At 41.3% G+C, this 18,131-nt stretch overlaps 1 protein-coding gene across 5 annotated transcripts in view; it reads left to right on the forward strand.

Moving 5' to 3' along the window:
* The window catches only part of LOC138960086 (rho GTPase-activating protein 17-like), a 56,630-nt gene that overhangs the window by 24,199 nt on the left and 14,300 nt on the right, over positions 1 to 18,131 (forward strand). For 3 of the 5 annotated variants that reach the window (XM_070331816.1, XM_070331815.1, XM_070331817.1), the window contains exons 10-16: positions 7,297 to 7,344; positions 9,253 to 9,316; positions 10,430 to 10,514; positions 11,636 to 11,710; positions 12,643 to 12,759; positions 13,984 to 14,063; positions 14,910 to 15,833. In XM_070331816.1, the coding sequence (XP_070187917.1) occupies positions 7,297 to 7,344; positions 9,253 to 9,316; positions 10,430 to 10,514; positions 11,636 to 11,710; positions 12,643 to 12,759; positions 13,984 to 14,063; positions 14,910 to 15,833 (1,393 nt within the window). The remainder of the gene's footprint in view (positions 1 to 7,296; positions 7,345 to 9,252; positions 9,317 to 10,429; positions 10,515 to 11,635; positions 11,711 to 12,642; positions 12,760 to 13,983; positions 14,064 to 14,909; positions 15,834 to 18,131) is intronic. The other 2 variants (XM_070331818.1, XM_070331819.1) reach the window with 2 other exon arrangements.

Below are 18,131 nucleotides of genomic sequence, written 5' to 3' on the forward strand. Positions count from 1 at the left end.
TCTTCAGACAGGGACAGACGCGCTCTGGGTTTTCTGGCCAAACTCAGGTAGGCTCTTGATTTGGCTAGGAAGTTAACTGCCTGTTTTTTCCCTGAGAACTCTGGTTTCGGGAGTCTTATGGCTGGCTGGCTTCACGGTTTACGTTTACCAGTCTTGGTTTTCTGCTTTCGGTTTTTGATTCACTCTCGATTACCTTCAAGCAGACTGTTTTGGGAACATTCTGGCTTTAGCCATTTTGTTTATGGTTGCCAGTCACATCGGTTTTTGACCACCGTGGGTCCTCACTTCCGGTAGCTTACGCACAGTCGTAAGTGGCTGCTGTCGGGTGCTACCTCTCTCCCTGCGTTCGCAGGGACTGGTAGGGGATAACTGGCGACCTTCTATTTGTGAGTTTTCTCTTCGAGGTGGACTCTGGTACTTAGTGCTTGGATGTCTCTCTCTCGCTCTTTCGTGGGGATTGGTCACTCTTATTTTGAGCTGACTTCTTTCTCACAAGCCTTTTGGGCTTTACTACATCCCAAGGTTTGCAGACTTTGGCATGGTTGTCTTAAGGTCACCGCGGGGGTTCGTCCTTCTCAGTTGAGGGGACAACCTTACGCACGGATCTTCTCAGGACATTAGCATTTCCTTCCAATAAAAGGGGGGGGGGAAGCTTGTCTTTCCCTTGGCTCGCCAGGGTTATTAATCCAAGGCTTGGGTCTATTCCTGTGCTGTTTTTTACGGCTAGGAGATTGGAAGAAGTGCTGAGCACAGCTTTCTGGATCTCTGAGGTTGTCTCTTTCGCTTTTCGCCTGAGATACTTCTCGGCTGTCAATCAGGACTTTCCTTGGTTCCCTCACTGCCTGTTGGCAGTGGGCCAGCCCTGGCAAGGGCTTTTGAGTGGGTTAGATTTTCTTTCCCACTGGGACCGCCCTGATTCTTTGGCAGCGGTCCAGGTTTTTGGCAAGGTTTTTTGAGTGAGTTAGATTTTTCTTTCCCACCGCCTTGTTGTTGTAATCTGCTACATGTGATTCGGAGTAGGAATATGTAATTTAATCGAAAATTTTATTGTAAATTTTCATTTAATAAATATACCTACCCGAATCACATAGTATATTCCCTCCCGCCAACCCCGCTTTTGATTTGGAGAATTTATTCTTTAGGTCGAATGATATGAACCACGTGTTCAGTAGCAGCAAACACTGTACATAAGGAAGACGTGGAACTTGCGAAGAAAATGCGAAAAAGTGTTTGTGGGTTATCGTCCCTAGTCACATGCTGACGGCGAAAACAAAATGGCGGATCGCGTAGGTACCGATCGCGTGCGAGGTGGTGGTAAATTGTGCTCGGCTTTTTGTTGCAAGAACGCCCGTTACAAACAGAGCTGCTTCGGGAAAACTTTCCACAAGTTCCCTAAAGAAGAAAAAAGGTGGGTTGTGCAGTGATTATTTCATCAGGTTTACCTTCTTCAGAATGAGAATGCAATGGCTCGAGTCAACTCACTCAGATAAGCCAACTGTCTCTGGGCATTTTTGTCTGCTATGATACTACAGTATTTATAGAACTAATATGCAAATGAAATATTACAAACATAGCATGGATCGGTTCATCCTGAGATTTCTGTACTAGCTGTACTATGTACGCGTGTGTCTGCGTGTGTACCTGTGCACACTGTACTTACGACTGTGAGTGTGAGTCAGCAGTCAGTACAAAACAACAGTTTACACTTGATGACAAACTACCCGTGGGCATATTTGCCGAAATCTTTATCAAACCTTGCTTACGGGAAAACTACAGTACAAAGGTACATCACTCATCCGTTTTGCGTTCAGGCAGAGCGTTAGATTTAGACTGAAGATCTGATTTATTTTTTGTCTTTCCTTTTTGCTTAGTTTAACAATAACATTGTTGTTTTTATTGTCAAACTAGGTGCAGAATATGGATGCAATTCACAAGGCGAGAGGACTTTGAAAAGCTGCAGCCAGCTGATGTTCAAGGTCTCAAGCTTTGTACTGATCACTTTGAGGCCAACCAGTAAAACAATCCTGCAGAGAGGATCACTTGTGTGGAATGCTGTCCCGACATTGTTTGCAGTGCCCAATCCACCACCGAAGGTTATTTATTTATTGGTTTTAGGTTTTTGCAAACCAATGAAGCACACTATTAAATGCAGGTTGAGTAATGACAAGTTTGAGGCTGATGTAAGAATTGAAAAAAACCAGCATTGTTCCCATCAAATAATGCCTGTTTGCATTTAGCGCAAAAAAATGATAAGGCCAACAAAAAAAAGTTACTTATTTTGGATCGACGTCTTGATTATGATGATATGATGAACTTATTTTGCCAAAAAACAGCCCCAAATGGCAAAAAAAGTATAGGGTCGGCGTCAACAACAAAAAAGTTGTATGTTTCTGGTCACCTGACCCTACCTATGTTTTCCCGACGACCCTAGACTTTTATTTTGCATTTTCAAAAATAAAAGGGGTATTCGAAAATCAATTGTTTTCCTGTTTTTCAACAAAATAAGTTAAAAAGATGGTTTAAAAAAAAAAAGTTTAGAAAAAAAATCTCCACCTTTAGTCATGTTAGGCCACAAAAAAAGTCTGTTTAAGGTAACATAGGCCCCCCAAAAATAGCGTCGGTAGGTCGGCTTTTTATTTTTGTATTTTAGCCATCTGAATATTTTAATTTCATTTTTTAATGCCCCAAAAAAAGTCTAGGGCCGGTGGGAAAAAAATAGGGTCGGTCCGGATACTGTAAACAGATTATTTTTTGTTTTGCCTTACGAGAAACATACACTTTTTTGTGTGGCCTAAGACCAATGCCATGAAATTGGGAGAATTGTTTCATTGTGACTGGGTGTTGGTTGTGAGTTTGTCAGTTAAAGAGCTGTGCATTTGCAGGTTGCTAGTGGGAGGAAGCCACCATCGCAAAGGGTAGCTACAAATGAAGCCAGCACCGACCTGTCGCCTGATGCACAAATTGTTCAACCAGGTAAGAGATTTTTAACCATGAAGAACACCCTGACATCAAAAAATGTTTAAACCCATCCATTACATAGTTGATAATTGCTGTATAGGGTGACGGGCGCTGTGGCGGGGTGGTAAGACGTCGGTCTATTAACTCGGAAGGTCGAGGGTTCGAATCCCGGTCGCGGCCGCCTGGTGGGTTAAGTGTGGAGATGTTTCCGATCTCCCAGGTCAACTTATGTGCAGACCTGCTAGTGACTTATCCCCCTTGGTGTGTACACGCAAGCACAAGATCTTGTAATCCATGTCAGAGTTCGGTGGGTTTTAGAAACACAAAAATACCCCGCACGCTTCCTCCGAAAGCGGCGTATGGCTGCCTAAATGGCGGGGTAAAAACGATCATACACGTAAAATTCCACTTGTGCAAAAAAAATGAGTGCACGTGGGAGTTTCAGCCCACGAGCGCAGAAGAAGAAGAAGAAGCTGTATAGGGCGGATGCATGGATGGATGAAATTGTACCTGTAGTTCCAACACGTAAAGATGGGAAACATATCCTGTTAGAGGCATGGTGTAACAAGAAACAATTAAGTGGCTCTATTCCCATCTCCCCCCCCCCCCCCCCCTTTCCCCGTCGCGATATAAGCTTCGTGGTTGAAAACGACGTTAAACACCAAATAAAGAAAGAAAGAAAGAGGCATGGTGTGTGAGGAGTTTACCTGGTACTGTTGTCCTAATCAATCAGTCAATCAATCAATCAATATGAAGCTTATATAGCGCGTATTCCGTGGGTACAGTTCTAATGGCCTCACCCATTCAGTACCAAACAAGGTCAATTCCATCATTGTTCCACATCGTATCCATAGTTGCTAATACACTTCATTTCTGGCCTGCCTTCCTACGCTATTGTTTATTTTCATTTTGTGATTTAATTACACGTGTTTTAATTTCTTCCAGGTTGTAACTTGTTATGGTTATGTTATTTTATGTGTGTTTTCTTTTTTAGATGACATTCAGGCGATCCTGGAGGACATAGGATGTAAAGCATCAAAGTCGTCATCTTCCCCATCCCCTCGTGAAGCGGAACTTTGGCAGAAGGTCAACAAACTGAGGAGCAAGGTTTTCCGATTAGAAAAGAAAACGATGGAACCCCGTGTAAAACGAGCGAGTAAATTAGCCAAGCCTCCCAAGAAAGACTTTGTAGTAGAACAGTTGTCTCATATATTATCAGGCGAGGCGAGCTATTTTGCCATTTATGCCTGTTACATATTTACCGGTTATCTGCTGCTGTGTCCAATCCTGGCAGAGACGGGAACGCATGTTACCAAGGAGCTGAAGGAGAGTCAATGAGATGAGAGAATGTGATTAACAATTGCCAACTCTCTCCGTACAAAGAGGGTCCAAAATTGTATAAAAAAAATAGATGGTAGGCAATTCAAAATTAAAACAAGTCGCGTAAGGCGAAAATACAATATTTAGTCAAGTAGCTGTCGAACTCACAGAATGAAACTGAACGCAACGCAACGCAGCAAGACCGTATACTCGTAGCATCGTCACTCCACCGCCCGTGGCAAAGGCAGTGCTCGTGGAATTGACAAGAAGAGCGGGGTATTCGTTGCGCTGAGAAGGATAGCACGCTTTTCTGTACCTCTCTTCGTTTTAACTTTCTGAGCGTGTTTTTAATCCAAACATATCATATTTATATATTTTTGGAATCAGGAACCGACAAGGAATAAGATGAAAGTGTTTTTAAATTGATTTCGAAAAAAAAAATTTGATAATAATTTTTATATATTTAATTTTCAGAGCTTGTTTTTAATCCGAATATAACATATTTATATGTTTTTGGAATCAGCAAATGATGGAGAATAAGATAAACGTAAATTTGGATCGTTTTATAAATTTTTATTTTTTTTTACAATTTTCAGATTTTTAATGACCAAAGTCATTAATTAATTTTTAAGCCACCAAGCTGAAATGCAATACCGAACCCCGGGCTTCGTCGAAGAGTACTTGACCAAAATTTCAACCAATTTGGTTGAAAAATGAGGGCGTGACAGTGCCGCCTCAACTTTCACGAAAAGCCGGATATGACGTCATCAAAGACATTTATCAAAAAAATGAAAAAAACGTTCGGGGATTTCATACCCAGGAACTCTCATGTCAAATTTCATAAAGATCGGTCCAGTAGTTTAGTCTGAATCGCTCTACACACACACACACACACACAGACAGACGCACATACACCACAACCCTCGTTTCGATTCCCCCTCGATGTTAAAATATTTAGTCAAAACTTGACTAAATATAAAAAGGACTCTCGGAGCATGGACTTAATGAGTCAAAAATTAAAGAAGGCTCTATGAGCCGAAGTACATGTTTTGTCTATTGTCTTTTTTATTTTGAATTCCCTACCATCTATATTTTGATACAATTTTGGACCCTCCCTGGTGTGTTGTTTCTGATGTACCTTTTAGTCTGTTTACAGTAACATAGGCACACAAAAAGAGGGTCGGTAGGTCGGCTTTTCTTAAAAAAATTGTATAACCATCTTTTTAAATTATTTTGCAAAAAAACAGGAACAAAATTGATTTTTTTTTCTTTTTCTTTTTTTCCAAATGCCAAAAAAAAAAGTCTAGGGTTGGTCTAGAAAAATAGGGTTGGTCGGGATACCGTAAACAGGCTATTTTGCTTTGTTTTGCCTAAGCAAAGACTAACAAACTTTCTTTAGGGTCTGACATTGTATATATACTATACAATTTTTGGGGTATTACATGTATACAGTTTTCGATTCCTTTTATACTTTTTCACAAATTAGCCCCCCCCCCCCCCCTTTTTTTTTTGTAGTCTGCCCTGGGGGCGGGAGGTCTCCTAATTTCGGTTTCTAGGGTCACCTTATGCTTCCCCATGAGCTGAGAACTTAATTTAAAATGAGCCTCGATTTTTTTATTTGTATTTTGTAATTGTGCCTTTGTCCAGTCACATGATTTCACTTTGTACTTAAAAACTTGGCGCTGTCATCATTTATTGCTATTTATTGTTCAGTTGTTCAGTATTTATTGCTATTGGGCATCAGTTATTCAGTTGCCCTCTTTCGAATGAGCCATGCATGCATTATGGATGTGTTTAGCAATGTAAAAGAAGAAACAATGTGAAGCAAACATATAGCACCAAATAAAATAACCGAATCAGAATGGAAACTTCTTCAGTGTATGTGTGTGTGTGTGTGTGTGTGTGTTTGCTGTTTTAAATACCGAAAATGTGAAAATAAAGCAAGTCACAGCATGAGAAAGATCGACTGTACTAGTCATGACAAAGCAGGAGACAGCCTGGTCAGCATGTAGAAAAGGGGAATAACTCGTATTTAGCCATTCTCATTTCTAAGCATGCCCAATGAGGAAGTTATCCTTCTTCCCATTGTAGTTTCTTTGGTAGCAGTAGTGACATGGCATGCACGAGGGGAGGTAACTCCCCGGGTGTATGGGCATTACCATGGCTACGTTTACACTTTTGTGGTTGGGGTTGCTTCCCTTAGACGGTTAGCCTGTACAGAACCTAGCATCTCCGATTGTGTCAATGCTACATGTGATTCGGGTAGGTATATTTATTAAATGAAAATTTACAATAAAATTTTCGATTAATGAGTTTGGTCATTAAAAATCGGAAACTTGTAATGAACATTATTTTTTTATTAATCGATCCAAAAACAATTTCATCTTATTCTTCGTCATTTTCTGATTCCAAAAACTTATACATATGTTATATTTGGATTACAAACAAGCTCTGAAAATTAAATATGAAAATTATGATTAAAATTAATTTTCCGAAATCGATTTAAAAACAATTTCATCTTATTCCTTATCAGTCCCTGATTAAAAAAACATATAGATAAGATATGTTTGGATTAAAAAAAAACTCAGTACGCCAAAAATAATAGAGATACAGAAAAGCGTGTTATCCTGCTCAGCGCGACCATTACCGCACAATTCTGGCTTGTCGATTTCACTGCCTTTGCCACTAGCGGTGGACTGACGAAACTACGAGTATGCGGTCTTGGTGAAAAAATGCAGTGCGTTCAGTTTCATTCTGTGAGTTCGACAGCTTGACTAAATGTTGTTATTTCGCCTTACGCGACTTGTTTCTTTCTCCACTAAGCGTGGAGAATATGGTTTTACATTCAAAGTTATTTATCTGTATGGCTGTGACTGTGTACCATGTGTTTGTTCAATCATAGGGCAGGAAATGTGATACATGTATATCATTTTCATGGCATGGTCTCGGTAACTCAGCTGTGGTTTATGCTGTTTTCATTTTTGCTTCATAAGAATTGTTTGACTTATCTTTCAACAGGGGCTGTTCAGGATAGCAGGATCAGCGCTGAAGCTGAAGAAGTTGAGGGTGAGTGTTTAATTCATTTATCTACTAGTTGTTGCTGAACTGAGAGACTTATTTTCTGGAATCAAGTTTCACTGAGGACTTTTTCTTGTCGTCTGGAATGTGGACACTTTTTTCTGAATATGTGTACATGTTAAAAATCCACATTGGGAGCAGAAGTTTCCGTGGTTTGGAAAGGAAAACACATATGTGACCCTCCACCACGGAATGAGTCGGTAGCTCAGTGGTAGAGCACTGGACTTGTGATCGAAAGGTCGCTGGTTCGAATCCGGGCCGGGACGGACACGGGTCAACTTTATGTGCAGACCCAGAGACGGAAGCCATGTCCCACCCCCGTGTCATCACAATGACACGTAAAAGACCTTGGTCATTCTGCCATAAGTGCAGGTGGCTGAATACACCTAAACACGCAGACACCTGGGTAGCGCGACTCCGTTGCTGCTAGCTTTCCACTGGGAGGAAGCGACCCGAATTTCCCAGCGATTGGACAATAAAGTAATGAAAATGAAAATGAAAATGAAATGTTACCTTTGCATGATTTTCATATTTTTACATGTTCCTAAAGAGTTTTTTTTGCTCTATCCAGTGGTGAAAACCGTTTTAGAAAAGAGCAAAAACTGTTTGAGTTATAAACCTGTGACTAAGGTTACCCTCACACTGTTATCAGACACTCCCCGGACTTATATTAAGCCTAGCGCAGAACCGCGCGAGGTGACATGCGACTCATTTCGTGGTGGAGGGTCACATATATGCAGGCAGCTAGGTGCATGAAGAAGGCAACTATTTGCAGCATTGTACACTTTCTGTTTACTTTGACAGGAAACGGCAGCTTTAAAAAGTTTGCTGCATTTTTACCAAATATTAAAGTATATCACAATCTCTTATAGCTTGTCAGAAAGACGAAACTGAAGGTTATTATGCATTTACTAGTCCTGTTTATGCTATACAGTGGAACCCCCCTTTTAAGACCTCCGAAAATCTGAAAAAATCGGGTCTTGAAATGGAGGGAGTCTTAAAATGGGTGTAAAGTTACAGATGTTATGAACAGAAAATCTTCTAACAAAATCAAAACAATCACGGTCGTAAAAAGGTGGAAGTCTTAAATTGGGGGTTATTTAGGCCAAAAAAATAATAGGTGTGGTTACGGTAACATAGCCCAAAAAAATAGGGTAGGAAGGTAGGCAATCACTTTTTTTTTTTTAAACTTTTTTTTCTAATGTGTACAAATTAAACCTACCTGACAGAGAAATAAGTGTGCGACTCGGGCGCTTTCGCTTTCTTTGCGTTTTCTGCACTCGTTTTCTTGTGTGTTTTTTTTGTTTTTTTGACAAATGTAATAAAAAGTTATAGGGTCGGCCCCTAAAAATAGGGTAGGTCTGGTTACCGTAACCACACCTATTTTTTTTTTAGGCCTTATAGGTGGGTTCCGACCTCCAAAAATCTGAGAAAATCGGGTCTTGAAATGGAGGGAGTCTTAAAATGGGCGTAAAGTTACAGATGTTATCAACAGAAACTGAATAAGTCTACAAAAAAATCACTGTTGTAAAAAGGTGGAAGTCTTAAATTGGGGGTTCCTTAAAAGAGAGGTTCCACTGACGCTATATTGTAAAAAGTCTTTGGACAAGTCTTCAGGCCAGTCTGCCACCACAGGAGTCTGTCAGGGTACAGTGGAACCCCCCTTTTAAGACACCACCCATTTTAAGACTGCCTCCTTTTTAAGACCATGTGTGTTCATTACCTCTGTATATTTACCCCCATTTTAAGACTCCCTCCTTGTTAAGACCTGATATCCTCAAAGTTTTTGAGGTCTTGAAAGGGGGGTTCCACTGTATATGCAATAGATGTCCTTCAACATTTCAGTCAGTTTTGGGAAAGATGATGTGATGGTTGACCCGGGCAATGTGTGTGCAGGCCTGTATTGACGCTCATGCTTTGGACATGGAAGAGTTCAGCAACGAACCACACACTGTGGCTGGTGAGTTGGTTTTTCTTTCCCGGAATTTACTTGAAACTTCTTCTTCTTCTTCTTCTTCGTTCATGGGCTGAAACTCCCACGTTCACTCATGATTTCTGGCACGAGTGGATTTTTACGTGTATGACCGTTTTTACCCCGCCATGCAGGCAGCTTACGCCGATTTCGGGGGAGGCATGCTGGGTATTTTTGTGTTTCTCTAATCCACCGAACTCTGACATGGATTACAGGATCTTTTCCGTGCGCACTTGGTCTTGTGCTTGCGTGTACACACGAAGGGGGTTAAGTCACTAGCAAGTCTGCATATAAGTTGACCTGGGAGATCAAAAAAATCTCCACTCTTAACCCACCAGGCGGAAGCGACCGGGATTCGAACACACGACATCCCGATTAGGAGGCCGACGTCTTACCACCAAGCCACTGCGCCCTTACTTGAAACATTTATCAGGCCTTCTGCTGACAGAAGTTTGTTTTTCTTAGCGAGAATTCACTTGAAAAATGTATGAGACCTTCTGCTGATGAATGTGCTAAGTTTACCTTTAAAGTTATTATTTGGTTCCTTGTTTGTAAGGTTGTTCTCAGGCCAGAAACGTTTGATGTGCATTGCGGATGAGAATGATCGGAAGAAATGTTATTTAATTTAATTTCAGGACAAGACGGATATGAACATATTTGTTTCTTGAATTATGACATGAAGCTTACCAAAGGCATGATCTTGAAAGTGCATGAGACTGTAAACACTAAAAATAAATAAATGATGAAAGTAAAACTTTACGTTCTCACTTGCATAATGGAGAAGTGGTGATAGTCTGTCTTCAAGACAGCCAATATAACTTTGTTATGTAATGCACACATATCCATGGTTATTGACCACTGTGTCATGTACTGTCATGCATACAGTGGAACCTCCCTTTTAAGACCCCCCAATATAAGACTTCCTCCCTTTTGAGACCTTATTTTTTCAGATTTTCTGTTACTGTATTAATATTACCACTGTAAATTTACCTCCATGTTAAGACTCTCAATTTTAAGACCTGAATTTCTCAGATTTGTGGAGGTCTTAAAAAGGAGGTTCCACTGTACCTGTACATGGTTATTGATGGCTGTGGTGTGCAGGTGTGTTGAAACAGTACCTGAGGGAGTTGCCGGAACCCTTGATGACCTATAACCTCTGCAAAGAGTTCATGGATGCATCACAGCTGTAAGTCGGTCATTACTCCGGATGAAATTTGGGGGGGGGGGGGGGGGGGGGGTAAACAGTCAGATTCCTCATGCAGCTGGACTCAACGGAAAAATGCTGTTTTTTGACATGTACATGTAATGCATTTGTGTCTCTTCTCTTTTTTTGTTTCTTTTTACATTTAGTCAAGTTTTGACTAAATGTTTTAACATAAAGGGGGGAATCGAGACGAGGGTCGTGGTGTGTGTGTGTGTGTGTGTGTAGAACGATTCAGAGTAAACTACTGGACCGATCTTTATGAAATTTTTCATGAGAGTTCCTGGGTATGATATCCCCAGACTTTTTTTTCAGTTTTTCGATAAATGTCTTTGATGACGTCATATCCGGCATTTTGTAAAAGTTGAGGCGGCACTGTCACACCCTCATTTTTCAATCAAATTGATTGAAATTTTGGCCAAGCAATCTTCGACGAAGGCCGGACTTTGGTATTGCATTTCAGCTTGGAGGCTTAAAAATTAATTAATGACTTTGGTCATTAAAAATCTGAAAATTGTAATTAAAATCATTTTTTTATAAAACGATCCAAAATTACGTTTATTGTATTCTTCATCATTTTCTGATTCCAAAAACATATAAATATGTTATATTCGGATTAAAAACAAGCTCTGAAAATTAAAAATATAAAAATTATGATTAAAATTCAATTTCCGAAATCGATTTAAAAACAATTTCATCTTATTCCTTGTCCGTTCCCGATTCCAAAAACATATAGATATGATATGTTTGGATTAAAAACACGTTCAGAGAGTTAAAAAGAATAGAGACATAGAAAAGCGTGCTATCCTCCTCAGCGCAACCGCTACCGCGCTTTTCTGGATTGTTAATTTCACTGCCTTTGCCACGAGCGGTGGACAGACAATGCTACGAGTGTAGGGTCTTGCGGAAAAAATGCAATGCGTTCAGTTTCATTCTGTGAGTTCGACTGAGCTTGACTAAATGTTGTATTTTCGCCTTACGCGACTTGTTTTTTTTGTAGGATTGGAAGTATAAAGCATACATCAAAAGCTGCATCTAATCATTGGTTTTGATAAGCTCAGCCACAAAGAACGTGTCATGACTAAAAATGTCTGTCTCTTTTTCAGACCCCCAGACCAGCGATTCAAATCATTACAAGCAATTGTAAATAAACTTCCACCTGCCAACTATAATAACATCAGGTAAAGAAGGAATGGAGTTTGGTTTGGTCTGTAATTTGAATACATGTAATCAATAGTGAGCAGTATGTTGATTCGATTTGCTTTGTCCATAAGCTGAAAGTAACATAGGTAAAACATTGCTTTCACTTGACTGCGACTTATTGTCAAGACTGGTAAAGCCTATACTAAACGGTAAGCACTAGTTCTTTGTGAAGCATTTTTCACTGAAACCTTTTCAAGGAATGTTATAAAGGATCATTTTTTGAGAGAGATGAGCGAGAAAGTTAAAGAATTTTTTTATTGTTAATTTGATCCCTTCAGACTTCTGCAAGGTATGTTGTAAAATAGACGATTTTCGAAAATAACTGTTAGGATTATCAGCGGTCTGGAGGAGTTGGAGCCCCTGTATCGCAGACAGGTTTTTCACAACATCCGGAGCACGCTCTACACCTCCGACATGCTGTTTTGATCAAGGTCATGTAGGTTTGGCTTGAGGTCACGTGGAAACACACATGCTTAGCCAACACTTCCAGTGGTCAGCAAGCCATCTGTGGCGATTTCGAAATTAAATGCACGCCGCATTGCATACACATCACAGTCAGTTGCTCGTCCTGATAGGATAGAGCCGATCAGAAGCGTGGAACACGCTCCAGATGTTGTGGAAAACCTGTCTGCGGTACAGGGGCTCCTACTCCTCCAGACCGCCAAAAATCCTGAGTTATTTCTAGAAAACGTCTATTGTATGATATACAATAAGATGCTGTGTTGACTGTCGTGACAAAACAAAACCAAACCAGGCATACCAGGTGTCCTATGCAAGCTGATAGATGATGTTCTCTGGCGTGTGTTTTAGATACCTGGTGAAGTACCTGCTGATAGACGATGTTCTCTGACATGTGTATGTGTGTTTTAGATACCCGGTGTGTGTTTTAGATACCTGGCGTGTGTTTTAGATACCTGGTGAAGTTTCTGCAGCTCCTGGCGGAGAAAAGTCAGATCAACAAGATGACGCCAAGCAACATTGCCATCGTCATGGGTCCCAACCTTCTGTGGGCCAAAGGGGAGTCCGCGTGAGTGTTCTCAACATTTCTCTACATCTCTTCTCAAGTCAAATCTGTTCACAAAAAAAGCATATATATTTTCAGTACAGTGGAACACATTTTTAAGACCTCCCAAAAATCTGAGAAAATAAGGTCTTAAAACGGAGTGAGTCTTGGAGCAAAATTCATACATGTTCGCAGGGTGCACACACAGGACACACATACTTCTCTTTGACTCTTTTGAGAATAACTAAAATGTATTCCAGATTTACAAATCTGCAGGAAAATATGGTCATGTTTTGTTTTGTTTTTTCTTGATTTCAAACTTAGGCGGGGAGATAGCTCAGTTGGCTTTAAACCAATTGTCGTAAGCGGCGTGGGTTCGACCCCCACGTTTGGCGAGGGATTTATATTCCAGAGTCAGCTTTGTGCAGATTCTCCTCGGTGTCAGAACACCCCCATGTGAACGCATGTGCACGTTGAAAATCCCAACGTTACAGCAAAAGTCTGGGGGCGTGGACACATGAATACATGCATGCAGGAAAACAAACAAAAAATGGGTGGCACCATTCTGTAAGTGTATATGGCAGCTTGCTTTTCCCAATGAGAAAGCGGCCCGAATTTCCAGGAGTGTAACCTCACAGGACGATATGATACCAATACAGTGGAACCTCCCTTTAAGACCTCCCAAAATCTGAGAAAATCAGTCCTTATAAAGGAGGGAGGGCGGGGATGTAGCTCAGTCGGTAGCGCGCTGGATTTGTATCCAGTTGGCCGCTGTCAGCGTGAGTTCGTCCCCACGTTCGGCGAGAGATTTATTTCTCAGTCAACTTTGTGTGCAGACTCTCCTCGGTGTCCGAACACCCCCCGTGTGTACACGCAAGCACAAGATCAAGTGCGCACGAAAAAGATCCTGTAATCCATGTCAGAGTTCGGTGGGTTATAGAAACACGAAAATACCCAGCATGCTTCCTCCGAAAACGGCGTATGGCTGCCTAAATGGCGGGGTAAAAAACGGTCATACACGTAAAATTCCACTCGTGCAAAAAACACGAGTGTACGTGGGAGTTTCAGCCCACGAACGCAGAAGATAAAGGAGGGAGTCTGAAAATGGAGAGAAATTTACAGAGGTTATGAACAGGAAGTCTGAGAAAACAAGGTCTTAAAAGGGAGGGAGTCTTAGATTAGGGGGTCTCAAAATGGCGGTTCCACAGCACCAATACCAACCTTTGATCAAAGTGTTCCATGTTGCAGACCCAACATGATGACGACGGGGGCAGTAAGCTCCATCATAGAGTCTTTTATCATCCACGCTGATCAGTTCTTCCCTGGCGGTAAGTTGGCTTGCCTTGGTGTGTCCCCTGTGTTTGCCTTTGTTTCTCCCGTCCCTTTTAATCCGTATTACATGCTTTTTTCAGACATATCTAAACTTCTGTGTACAGTATGATTGGAATACATTTTTACATTGTTACTGTTCTAGTTGCTGCTTTGAGTGAAGTGGCATTCACCCTTGTTTCAGTACGTTGTTGGGTTATACCTTTGTTACTATTTACTGAAGTTTTCTTGAGTTATACGTCTTCTTAGCTCCATAAATTCCAGACCTTAAGTGCTAAGTTTGTAATGACTTGATAAGTGTGTGGCACAGGATACTAGTTGCGTCATGTCTAAGTGTAACTGCTCAAGTTTGTTAGAGAGTTGAACAGTACCGTGATATTGTCACAATCAAAGTGCAGCTGTTTAAATGGACTTGCACTTCTCGGTATATAATTATACAAGCAGTCAATAATATTTTAATGCCGTTGCCCTATTTCTTTAATTTCTTTTTTTTGTTTTGGAACATCAGAATGTTTTAGTTACTTACTGTACATAGTCTCCTTGTTTTAAAGCTGTATAAGTAACTGCTACCCTTCATGTAACAAACTTTTCTTTCTGCCATTGTTACAAACCAACCCCTGAAAGTAACCCCTCCTTTGTGCAGTGTGAATAAAACAAACCAGACCTGAATTTACTTACAAGAAAAACATTATTCATTCATGGCTTTTTGTTTTTGTACCTGGTGTATTTTGCCCCAGTTGTTTTTTGTTTGTTTGTTTTTGTGTTTTTACAGGTTGTGAATGGTTGTACAGGTAGTGTTTTTGTTCTGTTTTGCTACTCGGTTCTTTCTGTTGCCTTGGACACAGAGTTAGATTTTCATTTGACGGGGCAAGGCCGTGCCCCTCCCAGCCCCTCCATCGTCCCCCCCTCCGCCAAAGAGCTTCCCGTGGTGTCCGTTTTCAACGCCGAAGACGAACCAGACTCGCCCAAGCAGGAGAGAGCGTCAGAACTAAGAACAGTAACTCAGCCAGGGGAAAGCACTCTGGTTCAGATTGCGGAAGGGGGAAGCACTGAGGCGCTGAACACGTCGGAGCCGGACGTCCTGTCGCTTGACCTGGGGAGTGAATCCAGCGGGGAGGTGGTGATGAGTGGAGTAGGGCCAGGTACCCGTGCTATGTCTTCCTCCCATCGTGGTGATGGTGTCTTGCCTGCCCTCGCTCCTGCTACTAACCTTAGTCTGGCCCCTAACTCCGCTCGCAAGCGCCCTATCATGTCTGCTCCCTGCCCTCCGGGGTCAGCTGCCTGGGCCTCCAGCCCCAACCTCACCTCCTTAAGCATGGGGTCTGCACCACCATTATTATTATCGCCATCGTCATTGTCTCGTGCTCAATCCATCACCTCTCACGCCTCCCCCGTCCCCCCGATGTCGCCCAGCCAGAGCGTCCACTCTGACATGTACACCACTCTCTTCGCCCTTCACTCGCTGGAACAGGGGGGCGAGGCCTGGTCCAACTATCAGACCCGCGTGCGATCCTTACTGGACGGCCAGTTTCAGTCCGGCACCCTTGCTCCACCTTCACCCTCAGAGCGAGAGAAACTCATAGTAAGCCAGCCGGGGGCGGAGCAGTCAAGTCCCCGCCCCCAGGCGAACCAGAGGAACCCCTCCCCCTCCCCTTCCCCTATGCCCACAGAGCCGGAAGCAGAGGCAGCCACTGAGAAGGTTGGGGCAGCATTGGACGGCAGTGTGGACGAGTGTCAAGGTCGGAGTGCTGAAGCCAAGGGCAGTCAAGGTCAGAGTCTGTTCAGCCACTGCAGACTGGCAGATTTTTTGCATCTTAGATGCGTTACTGCTGTACTTCTTTTTTTACGCTCCATTTTTCCCTGTTTTACTTTGTTTGCCACTGGAAGCAGATTTGTGTTTTAGTTGCGACTCTGGGGGCGCAGTATGGACTAACGCCTAAGGCTTTGACATGACAAGCTCCAAACTAACCTGTCGCAAAATTTGCTGTTTATTTCAAGGCAACACCCTGACATCTTTGACCTCTGACTGCCCTTCGACTTCTGCCCTTCGACCTCTGCCTTCTGCCTTCTGAGTTTGCCTTCTGTAGTTGCGGCTTTGTCTGGCCTAGGTCTGCTTTAAGCTGTAGTTTGTTTAGTTTTCCCTATCCATGTAATTCAGATATGTAACCGGACTTTGCAGCATAGCAGACTATTGTATATGTCATTTGTATGACCTGCAATTCAGACATCTGATCATATTTCAAATGATAACAACCCAGTAAGTATGTATAAGCCATTTACACCTTAGTATAATCTCAACTGTCATGAGGACTGTTCAGTATCCTTCATTTTATGCTGAGCTAGGATGCTTGTGATGAGTTTGTACAGACTAGTTCATCTGTTCTGTCATCAATGTTTTTAGCTGTTGTAAATGTAGATTTGAATCATTTCTGATGAGGGCTGAGCAAAATACTGTAGGCTTAAGCGCAATAGATATTTTCATCCTGGCTTTGTAAACCATTGTCACTGTCAAGCAATCCTGTGAATCACCTTGTCATGAGCTCGCATCCCTGGAGAGCAAGGCAGGTCACCTTTAGAGAGGAAAAGGCATATGAAAATCACACATGCATTTCACAGTGAACCGGAGTGAGCACAAAGCATGCATTTTAACGTCGTCATGGACTTTTGGCATAATTCATTTTAGACAGCTTTTCAGCAGAAGGCAAAACTGATTATTTTTGTTATGAAATAGTGTATATTTGTTTCTGGTATGAATAGAAAAATAAAATAATGTTCAATCATGTATTGTCCATTGTATTTTTGAGAATATTTCTCATGAAGAATGATTTACCTAGTCTAAAGCACAAAATTCCATGACGACGATGATTTTCATCATTTTGGTGAGTTTTGAGCCGTAGCTTTGATTAGCTGTAGTCTTTCACAGGTAGCGTTCAGAATGTTGGGCATTATTGTGTGTCAGAACACAAGTTTTAAGGACATTTCTTTTACATTTGAAGATCATCTGTCATCATTCCATTTTCTTTCTATAGAGTATAGAGCTTAGAATTTGGCACACATTTTTCTTTCTATTTTTGAAGCATGCATTGTCAACTGCACTCAGAAAACATTTGGGTTTTGTGCTTGATTTTTTGGTTGAGTTCTTTTGACAGTCGTTATTTTTAGTTTGAAACGTTATATTTATATATGTTGCAAAGCCTTTTATTCCATTATGAACCTTCCCCCATTTTCATTCATTATTTTGGTTGTGGTTTGTTTTTGATGAACACTTTGTTGAGGGCAAATTAAAAGTTTTGTTTTTGTGCTTGAATGCTTTTTTTTATTTACTTCACGTTGAAAATGCATTTTTTAATTGTACATTAATGCTTTGACATAATTTCAGTTTTCATTTGTTGGTTTAATTTTTTTCTAGACCTGTATAATGTGTCAAAGGTGATGGAACATATTATGCTTATTACAGTAGAAATGTCATTCATTTATGACAGAATTAATACAGTACATGTAGTAAATTTACTAAAGATAAATTGCTTTTTAGAGAAAGTAATAGTTGACTCATATCATTGTATTACCATATAATCAGTAGCTTGTACAATTTATTGTCAGATATTGCGAGGGGAACTGTATTTGCTTGCTCATTGTGTGTGTGTGTTTGTGTTTGTCAAAGATTTCATCTCAATGTAGCTGCTGTTCATTTAGGACTCATATCAGTTCATTGCCACAGTGAGGTCCAGGCTTCTTCGCAGGGTCACAATAGAAACATTTGTTAAGAAAACAAAGAGAGTCGTGAATAATAGCATTGAAGCAGATGCATTCTGGGTTATTCTAAAGGCATAGCCAAACCTGCCCTGGTGGATAACGACCCCCTGTCAAGTACGACCGCCGCCAAAAGATCCCTGACGAATTTTTCTATATATAATTCACCTTTCTATAGTGAGTACCTGTCAGTAATGACCACTTTTGGTCGGTCCTTTGGCTGGTCATTATAGACAAGTTTGAATGTAATATATTCTGCAGTCTTGAGTCGAGCGTTTGAAAATGCCTGAGCCTGAAGGCGGGTGTAACTTACACCT

This window comes from Littorina saxatilis, linkage group LG2, assembly GCF_037325665.1.
Source record: "Littorina saxatilis isolate snail1 linkage group LG2, US_GU_Lsax_2.0, whole genome shotgun sequence".
NCBI classification, from domain to species: domain Eukaryota; kingdom Metazoa; phylum Mollusca; class Gastropoda; order Littorinimorpha; family Littorinidae; genus Littorina; species Littorina saxatilis.